General features: G+C 39.8%; 1 protein-coding gene across 9 annotated transcripts in view; it reads right to left on the bottom strand.

The window, feature by feature from the left end:
• LOC121290366 (POU domain, class 2, transcription factor 1-like) overlaps positions 1-19886 on the bottom strand; it is a 260691-nt gene that overhangs the window by 130642 nt on the left and 110163 nt on the right. For 7 of the 9 annotated variants that reach the window (XR_005945788.1, XM_041210746.1, XM_041210745.1 and 4 more), the window contains one exon: positions 14812-14937. The exons of the other annotated variants lie outside the window; for them this stretch is intronic. Coding sequence is in view for 6 of the 7 variants with exons in the window: in XM_041210746.1 (XP_041066680.1) it covers positions 14812-14937 (126 nt within the window). In the remaining variant the exon portion in view is untranslated. The remainder of the gene's footprint in view (positions 1-14811; positions 14938-19886) is intronic. 9 annotated transcript variants of the gene reach the window in all.

Here is a 19886-nt window from a genome sequence, read left to right as displayed (position 1 = left end):
GTTGAGAATTGTGAAATATTTCTTTACATCTTGGTCATTGCTCATTTACTGTCATATCTCTTAATCTAATTTCCCATATCTGCCTTAGCCAACTCACCCCTCAAACCTATGTAATTAGCTTTATTTAAGTTCAATACTCTAACTTTGGACTTACGTAAATTACTCTCAAATCCAAGTGAGTCTTTCCAATCCACACGTTCCTTGAGGATCCCTTACTATGAGATGACTAATACTATTTTATTACACAAAACAATATACAAGATAGCCTTTTCCCTGGTTGGTTCCACAACATGTGGCTCTAGGAAGCTGTCTCCAATGCATTCCATGAACGCATCCTCCAATCATCCTTCATCAATTTGATTTGTCCAATCCATATGAAGATTAAAATCCCTCACGATTATTATATCGCCTTTGGTAAAAGATCTTATTATTCCTTGATTAGTGCTCTGCCCAACAGTATAGCTACTGTTAGGGTACCTAGAAGCTACTCCCATCAGCTTTATCTGACCCTTGTGTTATGGTACAACGGTTGGTAAAGGCTGTAATTTAAAATCCCAGAGGGAAACTTCAAACAACTGTCAGAACCTATATTTTCAAGTGGTATGTTTGAGATGCAGCTGTAAATTCAGGAATAACACCACTAGTTCTCGAGAGGTTTTTATATCGAACTACATGAGACATTTATTAATTTACACAAGTTAAACATATTCACATGGTTACAAATTACTACTATCATAACTTTTTAACAAATTCCCAAACTAATCTCCACTAAGGCAACAACAGCCGATACACTTTAAGCAGACATCAGGCAAAGCATTTTCACCTTACAAATTCAAAATGAGGTTCCTTTCACTTTTGTTCCTTTGCAGACAGTTGTAGGCTTACAGTTGCTTTGATGTTACATGCCTCTGCTTTGCACACACAAAACTGCTTTCTGTTATACACAGCACTTCTCTTTGAATGCAAATTCTCAATGTATCATCAGGCCCTTTCAACTTCATCTCTTCTAACAATAAAACCCCTTTCATAGCACCAATTTTATTAGTAATATAAACTTATTGCTTGGTCTCTCCAAGCTAGGTGCAAGGCTTCACTCCCAGTCTTTGAATGCTCTATTAAACAAATTGCAAATGTCCTCTACCTCTGTGTTTACATCTCAAAACTACTATACATCGAAGTACCCAGACTAGAGGGTTTTAGTCCAATTAACCCACACACAGGCACACCCGCAGGCTAAGCCTCTATTTAAAAAAAATTCCAATAACATTATATGACATTACATGACTTCCCCCTTCTTTTGAAAAATGAACCATCATAATTCTAAAATGCTGCTTCATTTTGTAATAACCCATCTCATACTATCTCCTATACTTATTATACTAGCACATTACCAGTCCTTGGTATCAACAGAAATTACTCGAGTTCAGTGTCCAAGGTTTATTAAAAATGTCCAATTTTCCTTTAAGCTTCAATCTCTTGATAACGCATCTGCAAACAGATTCTCTCTTCCAGCAATATGATTAATCCATAGATTAAATGGTTGTAATAATAGACTCCATCTGCAAAGCATTGCACTTATGTCTTAAAATTTGTTCAAAAACTTCAAAGGATTATGGTCTGTATAAATAATTGTTTCTGATGAATTGTTTGTGACATAAATTTCAAACAGCTGCAATGCTAACACCAAACCCAAAGTCTCTTTTTCAATCATTGAATATCTTCTCTGTTGTACGTTCAGCTTCTGCGAAAAATACCCTAACAGTTTTTCAATTGCAATGTCCTCTTCTTGTAACAGTATAGCCCCAATGTCTACATCGCTTGCATCAACAGCAAACTTGAACTGTTTGGCAAAATTGAGTACTGCCAAAACTGGTGTCATAGTTAACGTAGTTTTCAAATTATTGCATGACTTCTGACGCTCCAGTGCCCATTGAAACTTCTTGCTCTTTTTTAATAGTTCAGTCAGTGGATGAGCCACTTGGCTAAAATTTGGTACAAATTTCCAGTAAAACCCACTCATGCCCAGAAATCTCAAAACTTCTTGTTTTCTTCTCAGTACTGGGAAATCCACGATAGCCTTGACTTTCGCATCTCTCGGAGCCACCTTACCATGTCCAATGGTATAGCCTAGATATGCAACTTGTGCTTTTACGAATTCACTTTTAGCCAAGTTCATCACCAAATTAACTTCTTGTAGTTGAGAAAATAATTCTTCCAGATGCTGTAAATGCTCCTCCCACATCTGACTGAAAATGATTAGATCATCAATATAAACAGCACAATTGCTTAGACCTACAATTACTTTGTTTCTCAGTCTTTGAAATGTCACAGATGCATTCTTCATACCAAATCACATGACTTTAAACTGATATAGTCCACTTGGCGTTACAAAAGCTGATATCTGCTTTGCTCTCTTCAACAACGGTACCTGCCAATATCTTTTTAGCAAGTCAATCTTTTTGGCAAATTTCGATTGTCCCACTTTCTCAATGCACTCTTCCAACTGTGGTGGTATAAGATATGAATCCACTTTTGTCACCGCATTCGCTTTTCAATAGCCCACACACAATTTGTGTGTTCTATCTGGTTTCGGTACCAGTACAATAGGTGAACTCCAGTTACTGCAACTATACTCAATGACATCATTTTGAAGCATGAAATCAATTTCTGTATGTACTTGTGATAATTTTGCCGGATTTAATCCATAAGGATGTTGTCTTATTGAAGATGAAATTTCTATATATACATCATGTATAGCTAAATGTGTCTTTCCCAACTTAATTTCACAAATAGCTTTGTGCAACTGCAATAGCTTTCCCAAATCACCTTGACACTTGTTTGGAAGGTAACTCAATATTTCATTTAAATTTCAAGCACCCCCTCATTATCCAATTTGATTAGAGGAAAATCAATTTCAGGGTCTTGTACTTCTATCTCTTTCTCATCATCCGCCATCACTAATACCTCATTGTTCCTCTTTCCTGTCAAAGCACCTTTTAAGCATATTTACATGACACACAATGTGCTTCTTTCTTCTATCTGGAGTATTTATTAAATAATTTACGTCACGCAATTTCTTTTCAATCCTGTAAGGCCCACTGAATCTTGCATCTAATGAATCACCAAGTACTGGTAACAAGACTAGAGCTTTCTCTCCAGAAACAAAACTGAGAGTTTCAGCTTTCTTATCTGCCTTCACTTTCATCACTTGCTGTGATGTCTTTAAATGTTCCCTAGCCAACACACATGCTCTGTTCAACCTTTCCCTGAAATTTGATATGTAATCCAGGAGAATACCTTCTGAATTCTGACCCACCAATTTCTCATGAATCAATTTCCCCTTACCCAATGACCATAAACTACTCAAAAGGGCTAAAACCAGTCGATGCATTAGCAATGTCTCTAATAGTAAATAACAGAAATGGAATTCCTGTATCCCAATCCTGTGGATAATCCTGACAGTATGATCTCATCTTGGTTTTTAAAGTTTGATGCCAAACTTTCCAAAGCTCCTTGTGACTCTGGATGATAAGCTGTTGACTTAAACTCTTTTATCCCCAAACTGTTCATTACTTCCTTAAACAGCTGTGCAATTAAATTTGACGCCTGATCTGATTGTATTTCCTTAGGTAAACTATATCTTGTAAAAAATTTAATTAACTCCTCCACAATCTTCTTAGTTGTAATATTCCTTAAAGGTATCGCTTCAGGAAACCTGATAGACACATCCATTATTGTCAGCAAATACTGATTTCCACTTTTAGTCTAAGGGATGGGTCCGACACAATCAATCATGACCGTGGTAAAAGGTTTTTCCAATGCTGGTATTGTGATTAAAGGTGCCAGCTTAATCACTGCTTGTGATTTTCCTGTTATTTGACATGTATGACAAATATTTGACTACATTCCTATGTAATCCTAGCTAGAAAAAAACCCTCTACCTTTTCTAGTGTTTTCCTAATTCCTAAATGCCCCCATTGGAATTTTGTGAGCAATCCTCAGAATCTCATTGCTATGCCCTAATGGGATAACAATTTTATGCACCTCCCTCCAGCTTTCATTTGCTGAGACAAGATCTGACCTCCACTTTCTCATTAAAATATCTCCCCAAAGATAATAGCATACTGGAATACATTTTGCTTCTGTTTCCTGATATAACTTCTTCAATTGCAAATCATTTTTCTGTAACTCCACTAGCCTCCTTGAACTAAACACTTCAGCTGAATTATCCTGTATGCTTTCCTCTTGAACAATGTTATTAAACACAGTGCCAGCTAATTAGATTTCAACACCTTCTTCTTGCCTTTGAATTGCCTGCCTTTCTCGGTTTTCTTGTTCTTCCTTATGAGCCTTTGATCTCGTTACAACACAATCAGGAAACAGTTCAGGATGTTCCTTCTGCAATACCTCTGTTGAAAACACTTCTACAGGCCGCTCAACTACCACAGACGTCACTCATGTTTGCGATCCAGCTATATCATTATCCAGAATAAATTGAGCCTCTGCAATGGGCAATTTTCCCACCACTCCAGCTATAACTTCACCTGTCTTCCATTTGCTCTTTAAATTTACCTTCCACAATGGGATAGATTAAGCATCTCCATGAATCGCACCTGTTCCTGCAATGCTCCCTGTGAACAACAAATATCACTATCCCACAACATTAAAAAGATTGACTAGCCCCTGTGTCTCTTAAAATTTTAAGATCTTTACCTACTCCACCTTGTACACATGGAAAGACTATCCCTTCACATACAAAGTCTTTAAACATTTCTGCAACCTGTTCCTCAGAATTCTCTTTTGAGTAAACTGTGAACATATTCCCACTTCTTCACCTATCACTGATTCTCACTGTTTTACCTGTACACAAACCACTGGTTTTTCCTGTGCCCGAACCTCAGAACCCACAGTACTTTTACCTCCAGAGCATTTCTGTACCCCAATAATTCCCATAGATTTTTCCTGCAATTTCCAATATACTAACTTCGTGTGGCCCACTTTATTACAATGAAAACACTTCAATTTTCGAATGTCACTTCTACCTTCAGCACTTTCCTTTTTATTCTGAGAAAGAACTTCCTGGGGACTTCCAGCTACTCCTTCTCTTCCCTGACTACTTACCTTCCTTCCACTTTCCCACTTTCTATCCTTTTTTAATTTGAAAGGGTGACGAAAAAAAGGTTTAGCTCTATGAACTAACTCATAATCATCAGCGATCTCTGCTGCTCGTCTTACAGAATCAAACCTCTGTTTCTCCACATTAGTTCTCACTGATGAAGGGATTGAATCTTTAAATTCTTCCAAAAGAATTACTTCCCTAAGAGCTGCATACGTTGTCTCTATTTTTAACGCCCATATCTACCGGTCAAAATTACTTTGTTTTACCCTTTCAAACTCAATATAAAATTTTACCCAGGCTGTTTTCTAATATTCCTAAATTTCTGCCTGTATGCTTCAGGAACCAACTCCTATACACTCAAAATAACTTTATTCACCACATCATAATTCACCGACATTTCTTCTGATAGCAAAGCATATACCTCATGTGCCCTACCCACTAACTTAGACTGTAATAACACCACCCAATTTTCCTGCGGCTATTTCATCTGTTTAGCTAGCTTCTCAAATGAAGTAAAGAATGTTTCAATATCTTTTTCCAAAAACTTTGGAAGAGCTTGTAAAAATTTAAACATCTCCCCACTAGGTTCTACTCTGGAGATAAGTCCTTCCTCACCTCCTGGCATATTTTTTTAACTGCCAACATTTTCAGTTGGAATTCTCTCTCTTTTTCTCTTTTCTCTTTCTCTATCTTCACAAAGTCTAATTCCCTTTCCTATTTTCGTTCTCTCTCCTGCCTTTCTACCTGTTCCCTTTTAAAAGCCATTTCTCTGTTCTTTGCTTCGATTTCAAGCTTTTTCAGTTCCTTTGCTCATTCAAATTCAAGGGTTTTCATTTGTATATGAAGTCTCACTACCTCCAGCTGTGATTCACTAGTGTCAGGTTTCACTTCCAACTTTAGATACTGTGCTATACTTTTAATTATATCTGATTTCCAAGTACCCTCAGGCAACCCCAATTTTAACTTATCTGCCAACTCTCTTAACTTACTTTTGGTTATTTTTTCCAACCCAATCAGAGTTATATCCAGAGATAAAAACAAAAAAACTGTGGACGCTGGAAATCCAAAACAAAAACAGAATTACCTGGAAAAACTCAGCAGGTCTGGCAGCATCGGCAGACAAGAAAAGAGTTGACGTTTTGAGTCCTCATGACCCTTCGACAGAACTTGAGTGAGTCCAAGAAAGGGGTGAAATATAAGCTGGTTTAAGGTGTGTGTGTGTGGGGTGGGGGGAGAGAGAGAGAGAGAGAAGTGGAGGGGGTTGGTGTGGTTGTAGGGACAAACAAGCAGTAATAGAAGCAGATCATCAAAAGATGTCACAAACAACAGAACAAAAGAACACATAGGTGTTGAAGTTGGTGATATTATCTAAACAAATGTGCTAATTAAGAATGGATGGTAGGGCACTCAAGGTATAGCTCTAGTGGGGATGGGGGGAGCATAAAAGATTTAAAAATATTTAAAAATAATGGAAATAGGTGGGAAAAGAAAAATCTATAATTTATTGGAAAAAACAAAAGGAAGGGGGAAACAGAAAGGGGGTGGGGATGGAGGAGGGAGCTCAAGACCTAAAGTTGTTGAATTCAATATTCAGTCCGGAAGGCTGTAAAGTGCCTAGTTGGAAGATGAGGTGTTGTTCCTCCAGTTTGCGTTGGGCTTCACTGGAACAATGCAGCAAGCCAAGCACAGACATGTGGGCAAGAGAGCAGGGTGGAGTGTTTAAATGGCAAGCGACAGGGAGGTTTGGGTCATTCTTGCAGACAGACCGCAGGTGTTCTGCAAAGCGGTCGCCCAGTTTACGTTTGGTCTCTCCATTGTAGAGGAGACCACATTGGGAGGAACGAATGCAGTAAACTAAGTTGGGGGAAATGCAAGTGAAATGCTGCTTCACTTGAAAGGAGTGTTTGGGCCCTTGGATGGTGAGGAGAGAGGAAGTGAAGGGGCAGGTGTTGCATCTTTTGCGTGGGCATGGGGTGGTGCCATAGGAAGGGTTTGAGGAGTAGGGGGTGATGGAGGAGTGGACCAAGGTGTCCCAGAGGCAACAATCCCTACAGAATGCCGATAGCGGGGGGTGAAGGGAAGATGTGTTTGGTGGTGGCATCATTCCTCCGGCCCCCTTCCACAACTCTTTCTCCGGTACATCGATGCTTACTTCGGTGATGCTTCATGCTCTCGTCGGGACTTGGAAAAATTTATTAATTTTGATTCCAATTCCACCCCTCCATCATTTTCACGTGGTCCATCTCTGATACTTCCCTTCCTTGACCTCCCTGTCTCAATCTCTGGTGATAGACTGTCCACCAATATCCATTACAAACTTACCGATTCCCACAGCTACCTCGACTACAGTTCCTCACACCCCGCTTCCTGTAAGGACTCCATCCCATTCTCTCAGTTCCTTCGCCTCCGTCGCATCTGTTCCGATGATGCTACCTTCAAAAACAGTCGCTCTGACATGTCCTCCTTCTTCCTTAACCGAGGTTTTCCAACCACGGTCATTGACAGGGCCCTCAACCATGTCCAGCACATCGCCCGCGCATCCGCCCTCACATCTTCTCCTCCCTCCCAGAAACATGATAGGATCCCCCTTGTCCTCACTTATCACCCCACCAGCCTCCGAATTCATAGGATCATCCTCCGCCATTTCCGCCAACTCCAGCATGATGCCACCACCAAACACATCTTCCCTTCACCCCCTCTATCGGCATTCCATAGGGATCGTTCTCTCCGGGACACCCTGGTCCACTCCTCCATCACCCCCTACTCCTCAACCCCCTCCTATGGCACCACCCCATGCCCACGCAAAAGATGCAACACCTGCCCCTTCACTTCCTCTCTCCTCACCGTCCAAGGGCCCAAACACTCCTTTCAAGTGAAGCAGCATTTCACTTGCATTTCCCCCAAATTAGTCTACTGTATTCGTTGCTCCCAATGCAGTTCTCCTCTACATTGGAGAGACCAAACGTAAACTGGGTGACCGCTTTGCAGAACACCTGCGGTCTGTCCGCAAGAATGACCCAAACCTCCCTGTCGCTTGCCATTTTAACACTCCACTCTGCTCTCTTGTCCACATGTCTGTCCTTGGCTTGCTGCATTGTTCCAGTGAAGCCCAACGCAAACTGGAGGAACAACACCTCATCTTCCGATTAGGCACTTTACAGCCTTCCGGACTGAATATTGAATTCAACAACTTTAGGTCTTGAGCTCCCTCCTCCATTCCCTCCCCCTTTCTGTTTCCCCCTTCCTTTTGTTTTTTCCAATAAATTATATAGATTTTTCTTTTCCCACCTATTTCCATTATTTTAAAATATTTTTAAATCTTTTATGCTCCCCCCATCCCCACTAGAGCTATACCTTGAGTGCCCTACCATCCATTCTTAATTAGCACATTCGTTTAGATAACATCACCAACTTTAACACCTATGTGTTCTTTTGTTCTGTTGTTTGTGACATCTTTTGATGATCTGCTTCTATTACTGCTTGTTTGTCCCTACAACCACGCCAACCCTCTCCACTTCTCTCTCTCTCTCATCCCCCCCACCACACATACACACACACACACCTTAAACCAGCTTATATTTCACCCCTTTCTTGGACTCACTCAAGTTCTGTCGAAGGGTCATGAGGACTCGAAACGTCAACTCTTTTCTTCTCCGCCGATGCTGCCAGACCTGCTGAGTTTTTCCAGGTAATTCTGTTTTTGTTTCAGAGTTATATCCTCTACTCCCAGACAAGTCTTAGCAACTGCTTAGCAATTGTAGTCTCTCCACTTCTGAAATACCTCACCAACTCCTGAATTCAAAGTGCTTCTCATACTTGTAACCTTAAGATTCATCAATTCCAAAGCAATCAAGGAATTAGAAATATTTTTATCTTGCAAGAGCCTCCAATTGTTATGACATAGCATTTGGTAAAGGCTGTTATTTAAAATCCCAGAGGGAAACTTCAAACAACTGTCAGAACTTATATTTTCAAGTGGTATGTTCGAAATGCAGCTGTAAATTCAGGAATAAGACCACTAGTTCTCGAGAGGTTTTTTATATCGAACTACATGAGACATTTATTAATTTACACAAGTTAAACATATACACATGGTTACAAATTACTACTATCATAACTTTTTAACAAATTCCCAAACTAATCTCCACTATGGCAACAACAACCCATGGACTTTAAGCAGACATCAGGCAAAGCATTTTCACCTTACAAATTCAAAATTAGGTTCTTTCACTTTTGTTCCTTTGCAGACAGTTGTAGGCTTACAGCTGCTTTGATGTTACATGCCTCTGCTCTGCACACACAAAACCGCTTGCTGTTATACCCAGCACTTCTCTTTGAATGTAAATTCTCAATGTATCATCAGGCCCTTTGAACTCCATCTCTTCTAACAATAAAACCCCTTTCATTGTAGCAAATTTATATACATTAATAGCTTCATGACACTTTGTTACTTCTCTTCTCCGCCAATACTGATTCTATGCCCTGCACTTTCTCATGATTGCTCTTACTGCATCCTTGATTATCAGGGCTACTCTCCTCTTCCATTTTGGTGGTCTTTTAAAAGCTTCAAGTATCCTTGTCACCATATAACCACATCTTTGTAATGACTATGAGATTAAATAAACCAATTTCTTTCTATTTGTTTCATTAATTTGTCTATCTTATTATAAATGCTTTCTGCATTCAGGTATATTTTAAACTTTCACCATTTTTCACTGACTCGACCTTATTCACTGATGCATTACTACCGTTAAGCTTTTTGGCCCTTCCTGTCACACTCTGCTTATCTTACCCAAAATGCTTGTCTATGGCCTTGACCTTCCTCTTTGGATTTATAAATTTCCCTTCATTTGAACTCTCCTTTCCACCTTTTTAGTTTAAACACCAATTTGGAACATAGCTACACTAGTCGTCCCTCTAGCCTTTTTCGCCATTCAATGAGATCATGGCTGAGATACGACCTAACTCCATACTCCTGCTGTTATCTCATATCCCCAAATACCTATGAATAACAAAAAGCTATCAAGCTTAGATTTAAAATGAACAATTGATTTAGCATCAATTGTCATTTGCAAAGAGAATTCTACCAGCCCTTGATGAAAGCAAAATACTGCAGGTGCTGGAAATCTGACATAAAAAGCTTTGAAGCATCATATGATCTCAAAAAGTTAACTCTGTTTCTCTCTCCACAAATGCTGCTACACCTGCTGATTTTTCCCAGCATTTTCTGTTTTTAATCCACCATCCCTTGCTTGAAGGCATATTTCTTAATTTCACTCTTAAAAAAAATTAGAGCCAGACCTTTCAAGATTAACCCTCTGTTCTAGACTCCCCAACCAGCTGAAATAGTTTCTCTCTAATCAACCCTATCTGTACCCCTTAACATCATGAAAACTTCAATCAAATTACCTCTTAACCTTCTAAATTCCAGGGAATAGAATACAGTTTATGACATCTTCCCTTGCAATTTAATCACTGGAGTTTAGGTATCATTCTTGTAAATCTTGGTTGCACTCCCAAGATCAATATATCCTTCCTAAATTAGGATGCCCATAACTGTACATAGTGCCCCAGGTGATGTCTAACCAGGTATTTAATAGCTAAGCATGACTTTTACTCCCTTGTACTCTAATCCTCCAGATATAAAAGCCGGCATTACAACAGCCTTACTGAAGATTTGATTATTAGTTCACAATGTTGTTCAAACTTTTCAACACCTCTTCAATCAGGGACATTCATCTATCCTGCAGCTTTCCGTCCCCAGCCCACCCACTCACCCAACTTATACCCAGTCCTGTTTCTTTGGAACAGAGGCCTCCCTGTTCCCAACATCACAAGCTTTAGTCGACCAGCTTCTAACCTTACAACCCCTAAATCTTATTCTCCTCCTATTTTCAGCCCCATAACAATTTTATCATACTCATCTGTACCGAGCAAAACCTTATTTTAAATTTTTTTAAGTGCTCAGAATATATTTTCCAACTTACATTTGGCAATTACACAAGTTGTAGTGATGTTTTCGAAACAAAAGTGAGAAAGACAATTATAAGATTTTCATAAAAATCCTAATAATTAGTGGTATTATGTTGATCTGAAGTAACATTTATGGATTTTATCTTGACCACTTTTTAAACAGTTCAGCTTGAATTTCTGTTAGAGAGGCAATTTACAGCTAAGGCTGGAAACAGGATGCCAGCTGTTGACAAGGAACTGGTTCTAATGGATTTTATTACATTAAAGGTACTGAAAATTCTCCATTCAAGGAACTGTATTTGTTTTAAATACACTGTGCAGTTGAGGACTTCTTTATTAGCTCTGAAGAAATAACCAAAAGGGTTGAGCTCAATAGTTTAAACTAATTGACATCTTATCCTTAAACAAGAGCCATGTATTATTGGGTTTTAGAAACACAGGAACATAAAAAAAATAGGAGTAGGTCATTCGGCCCTTCGAGCCTGCTCCACCATTCAATATGATTATGGCAGAGCCTCTATCTCAATGCCATATTCCTACTCTCTCCCCATACCGCTTGACGCCTTTAGGAGTCCAGAAATCTATTTTCTTCTTAAATATTTAAATATCGACCTCCACAGCCTACTGTGATGGCAAATTCCACAGATTCACCACCCTCTGAGTGAAGAAGTTTCTCCTCATCTCAGTCCGAAATGGCCTACCCCATATCCTGAGACTGTGAGTCCTCATTCTAGACCCCTCCCAGCCAGAGGAAACATCATCCCTGCATCCAGTCTGTCTAGACTGCCCAGTCAGAATTTTATACATTTCAATGAAGTCTCCCCTCATTCTTCTAAACTGTAGTGAATACAGGCCTAGTCGACTCAATCTCTCCTCATATGACAATCCTGCCATCCCAGGAATCAGTCTGGTGAACCTTTGCTGCACTCCCTCCCTGGAAAGTATATCCTTTCTTAGGTTAGGAGACCAAAACTGCACACAATATTCCAGGTGTGGTCGCACCAGGGTCCTGTACAGCTGTGGCAAGACATTCTTGCTCCTGTACTCAAGTCCTCCCGCAATGAAGGCCAACATTTGCCTTAGCTGCTTGCTGCACCGCATGCCTGCTTTCAGTGATTGGTATAGAAGGACACCCAGGTCCCTCTGTACATCAACATTTCCCAATCTATCACCTTAACCATGTTATACTGCATCTGCCATGTATTTGCCACTCACTTAATTTGTCTAAATCACCTTGAAGCCTCTTAACATCCTCCTCACCACTCACATTCCCACCAAGTTTCATGTCATCAGCAAATTTGGAAATATTATATTTGATTCCCTGATCCAAATCATTGATATATATTGTGAATAGCTAGGGCCCAAGCACTGATCCCTGCAGTACCCCACTGGTCACCGCCTGTAATTCCAAAAATGACCCATTTATTCCTACTTCTCGTTTCCTAACCAATTCTCAATCCATGTCAATATATTACCCCCAATTCACGAGCTTTAATATTGCACACTTACGTGGGACTTTATCACCACATCCAATGGTTCTCCCTAATCTATTCTGCTAGTTACATCCTCAAAATCTCCAGTAGGTTTGTCAAACATGATTTCCCTTTCATAAGTCCACGTTAAATTTATTTAATCCCATTGATATTTTCTAAGTGTGCTGTTATCATATCCTTTATAATACACTCTAGCATTTCCCCACTACTGATGTAAGATTAACCGGTCTGTAATTCCCCGTTTTCTCTCTCCCTCCTTTTTAAAATAGTGGGGTTACATTTGCCACCCTCCAATTTGCCGGGGCTATTCCAGAATCTTGTCAGGTAACAACCAGTGCATCCATTATCTCCATGGGCACCTCCTTCAGTACCCTGGGATGTAGGTTATCAGGCACTAGGGATTTATCGGCTTTCAGTCCCACTGATTGTTCCAGCACTCTTTTTTTGGAATACTAATTACCTTCAATCCCTCCTTCTCACCAAACCGTTAGTTCCCTAGCATTTCTGGAAAGTTATTTGTGTCTTCCTTCACAAAGACAGAACTAACATAGTTGTTTAGTTGCTCTGCCATTTCCTCGTTCTCGACTGTAAATTCTGCGGTTTTGGACTCCAAGGGACCTACGTTTGTCTTCACTAATCTTTTTCTTTTTACTTCTCAAATGCTTTACTAAATGGTTTAATTGATTAACCAATCTGTAGGGCAGAATGTCTGTATTTCAAAAGAAAGGCACTTCCTTCCTGACATTATGATAGGAAGTGTTATTAACATTTGTTCTTAATGATTTGAGTATCTGTGGGAATTGGGTTAAAACATGTTGATATTAATAATGCAACCTATCATAAACATTCACAAAGGGATGTAACATTGTATAACAACTCTATCTACAAGGATGTGTCACTTGTTCACAATAGAACGTGTCTCCAGGGGCCCACGGAATAAGGGGTAGACATTTGTCTTCAGTCTACATGACTTTAGTTATGCAGATGGGGTGACACCGGATGACCCTCACCTTAAGCTAATGAAAGACATTATGTTGAACCATTTCCAAATAAAGAACGAGGAACAGTCAGTAATAGGGATAAAAATTGGAAAATATAAGTCTTCACTGGCACAGTTTTACAATGGCTTCTGTGGTATGTGTCTTCTGAGACATAGTTCAATGTAACGTCACTTCAGAGATGGAAGAAGAAAGGCATCACCTATGCTGGCAATACTCAAGGAATCCTAGGGCCTTGAGGAATAAGAACCATCCATGTTGGCTTCACTGCTTTTGTTAAGTATGTGTGAAATCTTGACTGATAAATTCTACTTGATTCATAAGTACTAGTTCCTTGTATCTTGTTAGGTCAGGCACAACTAAGGACCCCATTGTTAGAAATTAAGAATTCGGAACTTAAGATGTTTTAAAAGGGTCGAATACCTCAAAACCCCTAACATTACACAGTGCTCAGGAGCAGAGGGCTATCCTCCAAAAATGCTCATGTCTGAATATCATTCCGGAAGGTTCTTAAAATGTAAATGACCTTGGGTGGGGTGCCCTCCCTTGAACGAGTGTGCTCATTGCATTTCATTCCAGGGTGTTGTGTGAATAAACATTTATCTTTTCTTCCGAATTAAACTTACTCGAAAGTGTGCTTCGTGTTTATTACTGAAAATCACAACACTGAAAAGAGTTTAACACCCGCTCTAAAACACATCTTGTAGCAGAGAACCGGGAAGTGGGGAGAAGGGGAAGAGTTATCCCACCACCTCTTGAGCCATTCATAACAAAGGGAAATCAAGACAACAAATTGGTAAGAGTGGGAGATTAAGAGAAAAGTATAGAAGTTAGAGAAGAAAATGTATGAGGGAAGATTAAGAAAGCAACAAAGCTCAAGCAAGAATGAGGTCCTAACGGGGGAAGACAGATGGAGTGACAGTGGAAGGAATGTAACATGAGGAAGCACACAAGTTTTTTTTGGAAATGGTCAAAAATGTGAGCAGTTAAAACAAGAGATGAGGAAATCAGAAAAGCACAGATATTGGATGACAGGTTAGTTAGTTACCTTGCCCACTACCTGAGACAAAAGGGAAGATGAGTACAACATAAAACCGAGTTAAGTAGAAGAGTTAAGGGAGAGGAGTTGATAGGAACAGGTCATAAGGCTGCAGGGGGAGGAGGGGCAAGTACCCTGATTTTCTATGGATTTTAGATTGAATTTGACTTAACAATGGCTTCCACGTACCCCAGTGATCTGCCCTCCAGCAAGCATAAGCTGCGTCTGTGGAAGGGTGGTCTGTAAAGATGGCTGCAGCGAAGGCTGGGTTGTCGTTTGCTGGGATGAAGAATCCCCTGATTCTTCACTTTTTACCTTAAAATACCAAACGGAACTGATTAGTCACTATTTCACTAATGCAACTTGAAAAGCAAAAACCTGACTGTCTTAGTAAATCGACAGAATCAGCACACTAAACATCCAGCTTAATGCAAGTGAGTTGGGCACCACTGTTTAAATGCAGTACTGGCCAATTAATATTGCCAAGCAGTGTACACACAGGATATACTTAAAGCAATTTCAATTGTTTCTTCTGCTCAAAATTCCCTCAACACCAGAGATCCTCTTCTGATCAAAAGACAATATCCTGCGTTGCAGTGTTTAAACATTTCTAAATGATTTGCCATTTTGTGATACTAAAGCAGCTTACAATTTTTAAATATATATTTTACCTTGAATTCTACCCAGAAAAATGAAATATGAACGATATGTGCCTCTGGTATAGCTTGGGAGTTAGAACCATAAGGTGAAAACAAGTGCAACAGGATATGTAAAAACGTAATCTAGAAAGAATAAAAATGCAAACATGCATAGGAAAATATCTAGGAAACATAAAAATTGGCATCATTTGCAAAAGATGGTTATATATTTTTTTTAAAGCTCACTGAAACTGGAAAGCAAACATGGAGCACGTCAACAATAAATTGCTTACGTCGTCTTTTTACAAAGAAAATGCCTGAAAGCATTTAATAGCCATGTAATCAAAACAGGGGTGCAAAACCAAGGGGGAAATATTAGGGTGGGGGGGCGTATCCAAAAGCCTGGCAAAGCAATAGTTTCTGAAAGGGTCTTCAGACAGAAGAGGGAGGTGCAGAGAATAAAGGAGGGTATGTCAGTCAGTAAGAACAGATGTAATGGGCAAGGGGACTTGGTGCAAGATAGGGTAATAGGCAGAAGTATGATGAAGGAAGCATGGGATTAGAAGTTCAGCTTGGAGTTAAATAGGACACCGAGGTTAGAAACAGTGGCGTGGCAGAGATAAAAGGTATGGAGTACATTGCAAGGGCCAAAGTTGTTGGCTTTGGACTTCCCAATGTTTGACTAGAAAAAACAGCAGCACACCAAAGACTGGATGCTGAAAAAGATACCTGACAACAAGGAGGCAATGGAGCATTGAAGGAGGTGGTGGATACTTGGTAAGAAAGAGAAGTGCTAGATCCTTAGGAGAATCAAGGTAAAATTGCAGGGTACGAAGAAGCATCATTGCTGGAAATGCTCTTGTTATTAGTGGACAAGTGAGAGTTGGACAGAATGATGGCAGTCCCATCAATCTGGGAACTGGGGGATGGTGTGGTTGACTCTTTCAAAGGTGGCAGAAAGGTCAATGAAGGATAATGTACCACGGTCACGGTCACGAAGAAGGTCATTTGTAACTGATCTGGACAGTTTTGGTGTTTTAGGAGGGGCAGGAGCCTAGTTGGAGATGGGCACTGGTTTGGGAGGCAACTACAAGTTCAAGGATTTTGGAAAGGGAGCATGGATATTGGACAGTAGTTTGCAAGGACAAAGGGGTCAAAAGTAAATTTCTGAAAGGGAGTGATGAAGGCAAAGTGAACAGTGCCCATGAAGGAAGCATTATAATGAAAGCTAGCATACTAGCCAAAGCCTGAAGTTGGGTGGTCAGCATTTTAGTTAGAATGGATTCAGGAAAAAGAGACGGATCTCCTGGAGAAAATGAGCTTGGAGATCGTACAGGGGAAGATGGGGGATAGGAAAACATGCTGGCTCAGCATGGGGGTGGGTGAGGATGGTGGGAGCCTGGAGAGACGTATAATTGGGTAAGGGAAGACAGATAGTAGAGGCAGCTAAACGGATAGTCTCAGTCAGTGACAAAAACATTCCATAATCTCCTCACAACTGTTGTCAGAAGAGAGTCTGGAGGGGGAGAAAAGGAAAAGGCATTTGTATAACAGGTTCATAATGAAGAAAAAAGCCATGGGTTATTTTTGTTCTACATGATGAACCTGGAGTGGGTGTATGGCTTTGGCAGAGTAAACCCCGTTATCAAGTATGCGGTTCAGCCAGGTCTGGCGATGGATAACAAAGCCAGTTATTCTCCATTCCACACCCCTCAGACTTGAGGGGGTCAGGATTACATGACAAACAGTCTTTCAGCATCAAGTGCATTCAATCAGGGTTGAAATTTCATGCTTCAAAACTTATTTTCTTTTGTCCAGGACCATAAATTTCAGTCGAAATGCCTGGTAACGAATAAATTATGCACAATAAGTTGGAGAAAGATTTCTAGTGTTTACTATTTATTAAATAAGTTGCAAATTTTAAATGAAGAATGCATTTGCAATTACTTTAGTGATGAAAAGTGGCAAAATTATTCTGTACTGTTGCATATTAAGTGGACCTGCTTTGCTAAAAACAGATTCATACAAGCTCAACAGCACCACCATCACATACATTTTGGTACTGAAATAGTTCCTAAATTTGTGAACATTACCCACGCTCTTAGTTAAACGTATGTAATTTTACCATCACAAAAAGCATTACTACCATTTGGTCCATTTGAAATCCAATCAAATATATAGTCTAATACAAACATACCTGTTAACATCAAGTTGTCATTTCCACCTACACCCACACAGCCATTCCAGTACAATTACTTTTGCTTGTTCAAGTTTACTTCTGCTATAGATTGCTTTGTCATTGAAATTTACAGCACAGAAAGTCTTTCAACCCAACATGTCTGCATCTGCTGAAGAGGAGTCATCTAGTCTAATCCAACTTTCCAGCTTTTGGTCCATAGCTTTTTAGATTACAGCACTTCAAGTGCATATCCAAGCATTTTTAAGATATTATGAGGGTTTCTGCCTCTACCAGCCTTTCAGCAGTGAATTCCAGTTCCTTGCCACACTGGGTAAAAATTTCCCCTTGAATCCCTCAATCTCCTATTTTAAATCTATGGCCCTTGATTATGGATCCCTCAGGCAAAGGGAACAGGGTCTTTCTATCCACTCTATCTAGGCCCCTTTATTTTATATATATTTCAATTAGGTCTTGCCTCACCCTCCTCAGTTTCAACAAAAACAACCCCTTCCTATCTAAGCTTTCCTCGGAACTAAAATGCTCCAGTCCAGGTAACATCCCATAAATCTCCTCTCCACCCTCTCTAGTGCAAACATATCTTTCCTTTGGTGTGGCATACAGCACTCCAACTGTGGCCTAACCAGTGTTTTACAGAGTTTTAGCATAACCTCCCTACTCATATTCTATGTCTCGACTAATAAAGGCAAGTATCTTGTATACCTCCTTGGCCACCAAATCTATCAATCTAGGCACCTTCAAGGATCTGTAAACGTGCACACCAAGGTTGTCTGTTCCTCTACGGTTCTCATGATCCCACTATTTATTGTTGTTAGCCTTCCCCAAATGCGTTATTTAGCACTTTTCCAGACTGAACTCCATTTGTCACTGTTCACTCACCAGACTCGTCCATTGAAATCTTCCTACAGTCTACAGCTTTCTTCTTCACTATCATCCAGTAACTAATTTTTGTATCATCTGCAAACTTATTTATCATACTTCTACATTCAAGTCTGAAGCATTCATATATACCACATATTGCAAGGGAGGTAGTACTGAGCCCTGCAGGACTCCATTGGAAACAGCCTCTCAGTCACAAAAACTCATCGACCATTACCATTTGCTTCCTACCTTTGATATTTTCAAGTTTTTTTCTAAATTAATATCATTATTTAAAATTATTAAAAATGTATACCAACACTATTTGTTTTAAAGTGATGTGCAGCTGGCAGTCTCAACATTTTTGACAGCCCATAATTCAGTGACTAAAATCCTTTGGAATTCTGCTACTCGTATTTGTTTTTCAGCCATTTCCAGAGGCATGATAAATTATATTTTTCTGCTCCTGTGCTTATTTTAGCCCTTTAATATAAAATAGAAATTTTCATATTTCTGAATTATACTATACATCACAGGCCTCTTCTGAAAGGATAAAATCTATCCAGCACACAAAAAGGTGAACAAAATCTCAAGAGTCTGTATGTGCTATGTCAAACATTTCTTCTTCATCAGAAAACTTTCAAAGTACCACCCATTGAGCTTTTGAAAGAGAATATGTACTAATTTCAGTTTTTATAGAAATTGCAGTTCAGATAAAAGCAAAACTAGTTTTTAGTGAAATGAATTAATAAACTTTTATTTACAATGCAGACTCCCACAGAAATGCACTGATGAGGAACGCAGGATGGCATAGTGGTTTAGGACAATGTTTCTTCACTTCTCAAACCTGGGACCAGATTTTCTTGGTGGGGGCAGAAATCGAGAGGCAGGTTCGTTTCTGAGTTGCGAAACCACTCAGTGAGAAGTAGAAATGTATTGCTCTTTTGGTGGAAATGAGCAGTCAAATGAGTGGGGAACAGGCTTGCTGACTGATTAATACCTGGAGGGGCAGGAACAGAGGCAGTTCACTGGAAATGAGGGCCATGTTCTCACTCACTTTGGCAGCCACTGCTGTGGTTGCCATTTGGACAGTAACTTCTAAATTTGAAAAAATTGAATTTTTTTTCCTTTATTCTTTCATGGGATGTGGGCCTTGGTGGCAAGGCCAGCATTTTTCACTCATCTCTAACTGCTCTTGAACAGAGTAGCTTGCTAGGCCATTTCAGAGAGCAGTTAAGAGTCAACCATGTTGCTGTGGGTCTGGAGTCACATGTAGGTCAGACTGGGTAAGGACGGCATTAGTGAAATAAATGGGTTTTTACTACAATGGGGTGATGGTTTCATGGTCACCGTTACTAAGACTAGCTTTCAATTCCAGATTTTTTTTTAATCAATTGATCTTAAATTCCATCAGCTGCCTTGGTGGGATTTGAACCAGTGTTTCCAGAGAATTAACCTGGACCTCTGGATTACTAGTCCAATGACATTACCACTACACCACCATCGCCCGTGAATGTGCAGGCTTTTCACATTTCAGAGTACGGAAGGAACCTGAGAATTTGTTTTGATTT

The sequence above is a fragment of the Carcharodon carcharias genome, chromosome 18 (assembly GCF_017639515.1).
Source record: "Carcharodon carcharias isolate sCarCar2 chromosome 18, sCarCar2.pri, whole genome shotgun sequence".
Lineage (NCBI taxonomy): Eukaryota > Metazoa > Chordata > Chondrichthyes > Lamniformes > Lamnidae > Carcharodon > Carcharodon carcharias.
The sequence above is the reverse complement of the archived record's forward strand: the minus strand, read 5'-3'. Positions and strand labels throughout refer to the sequence as shown.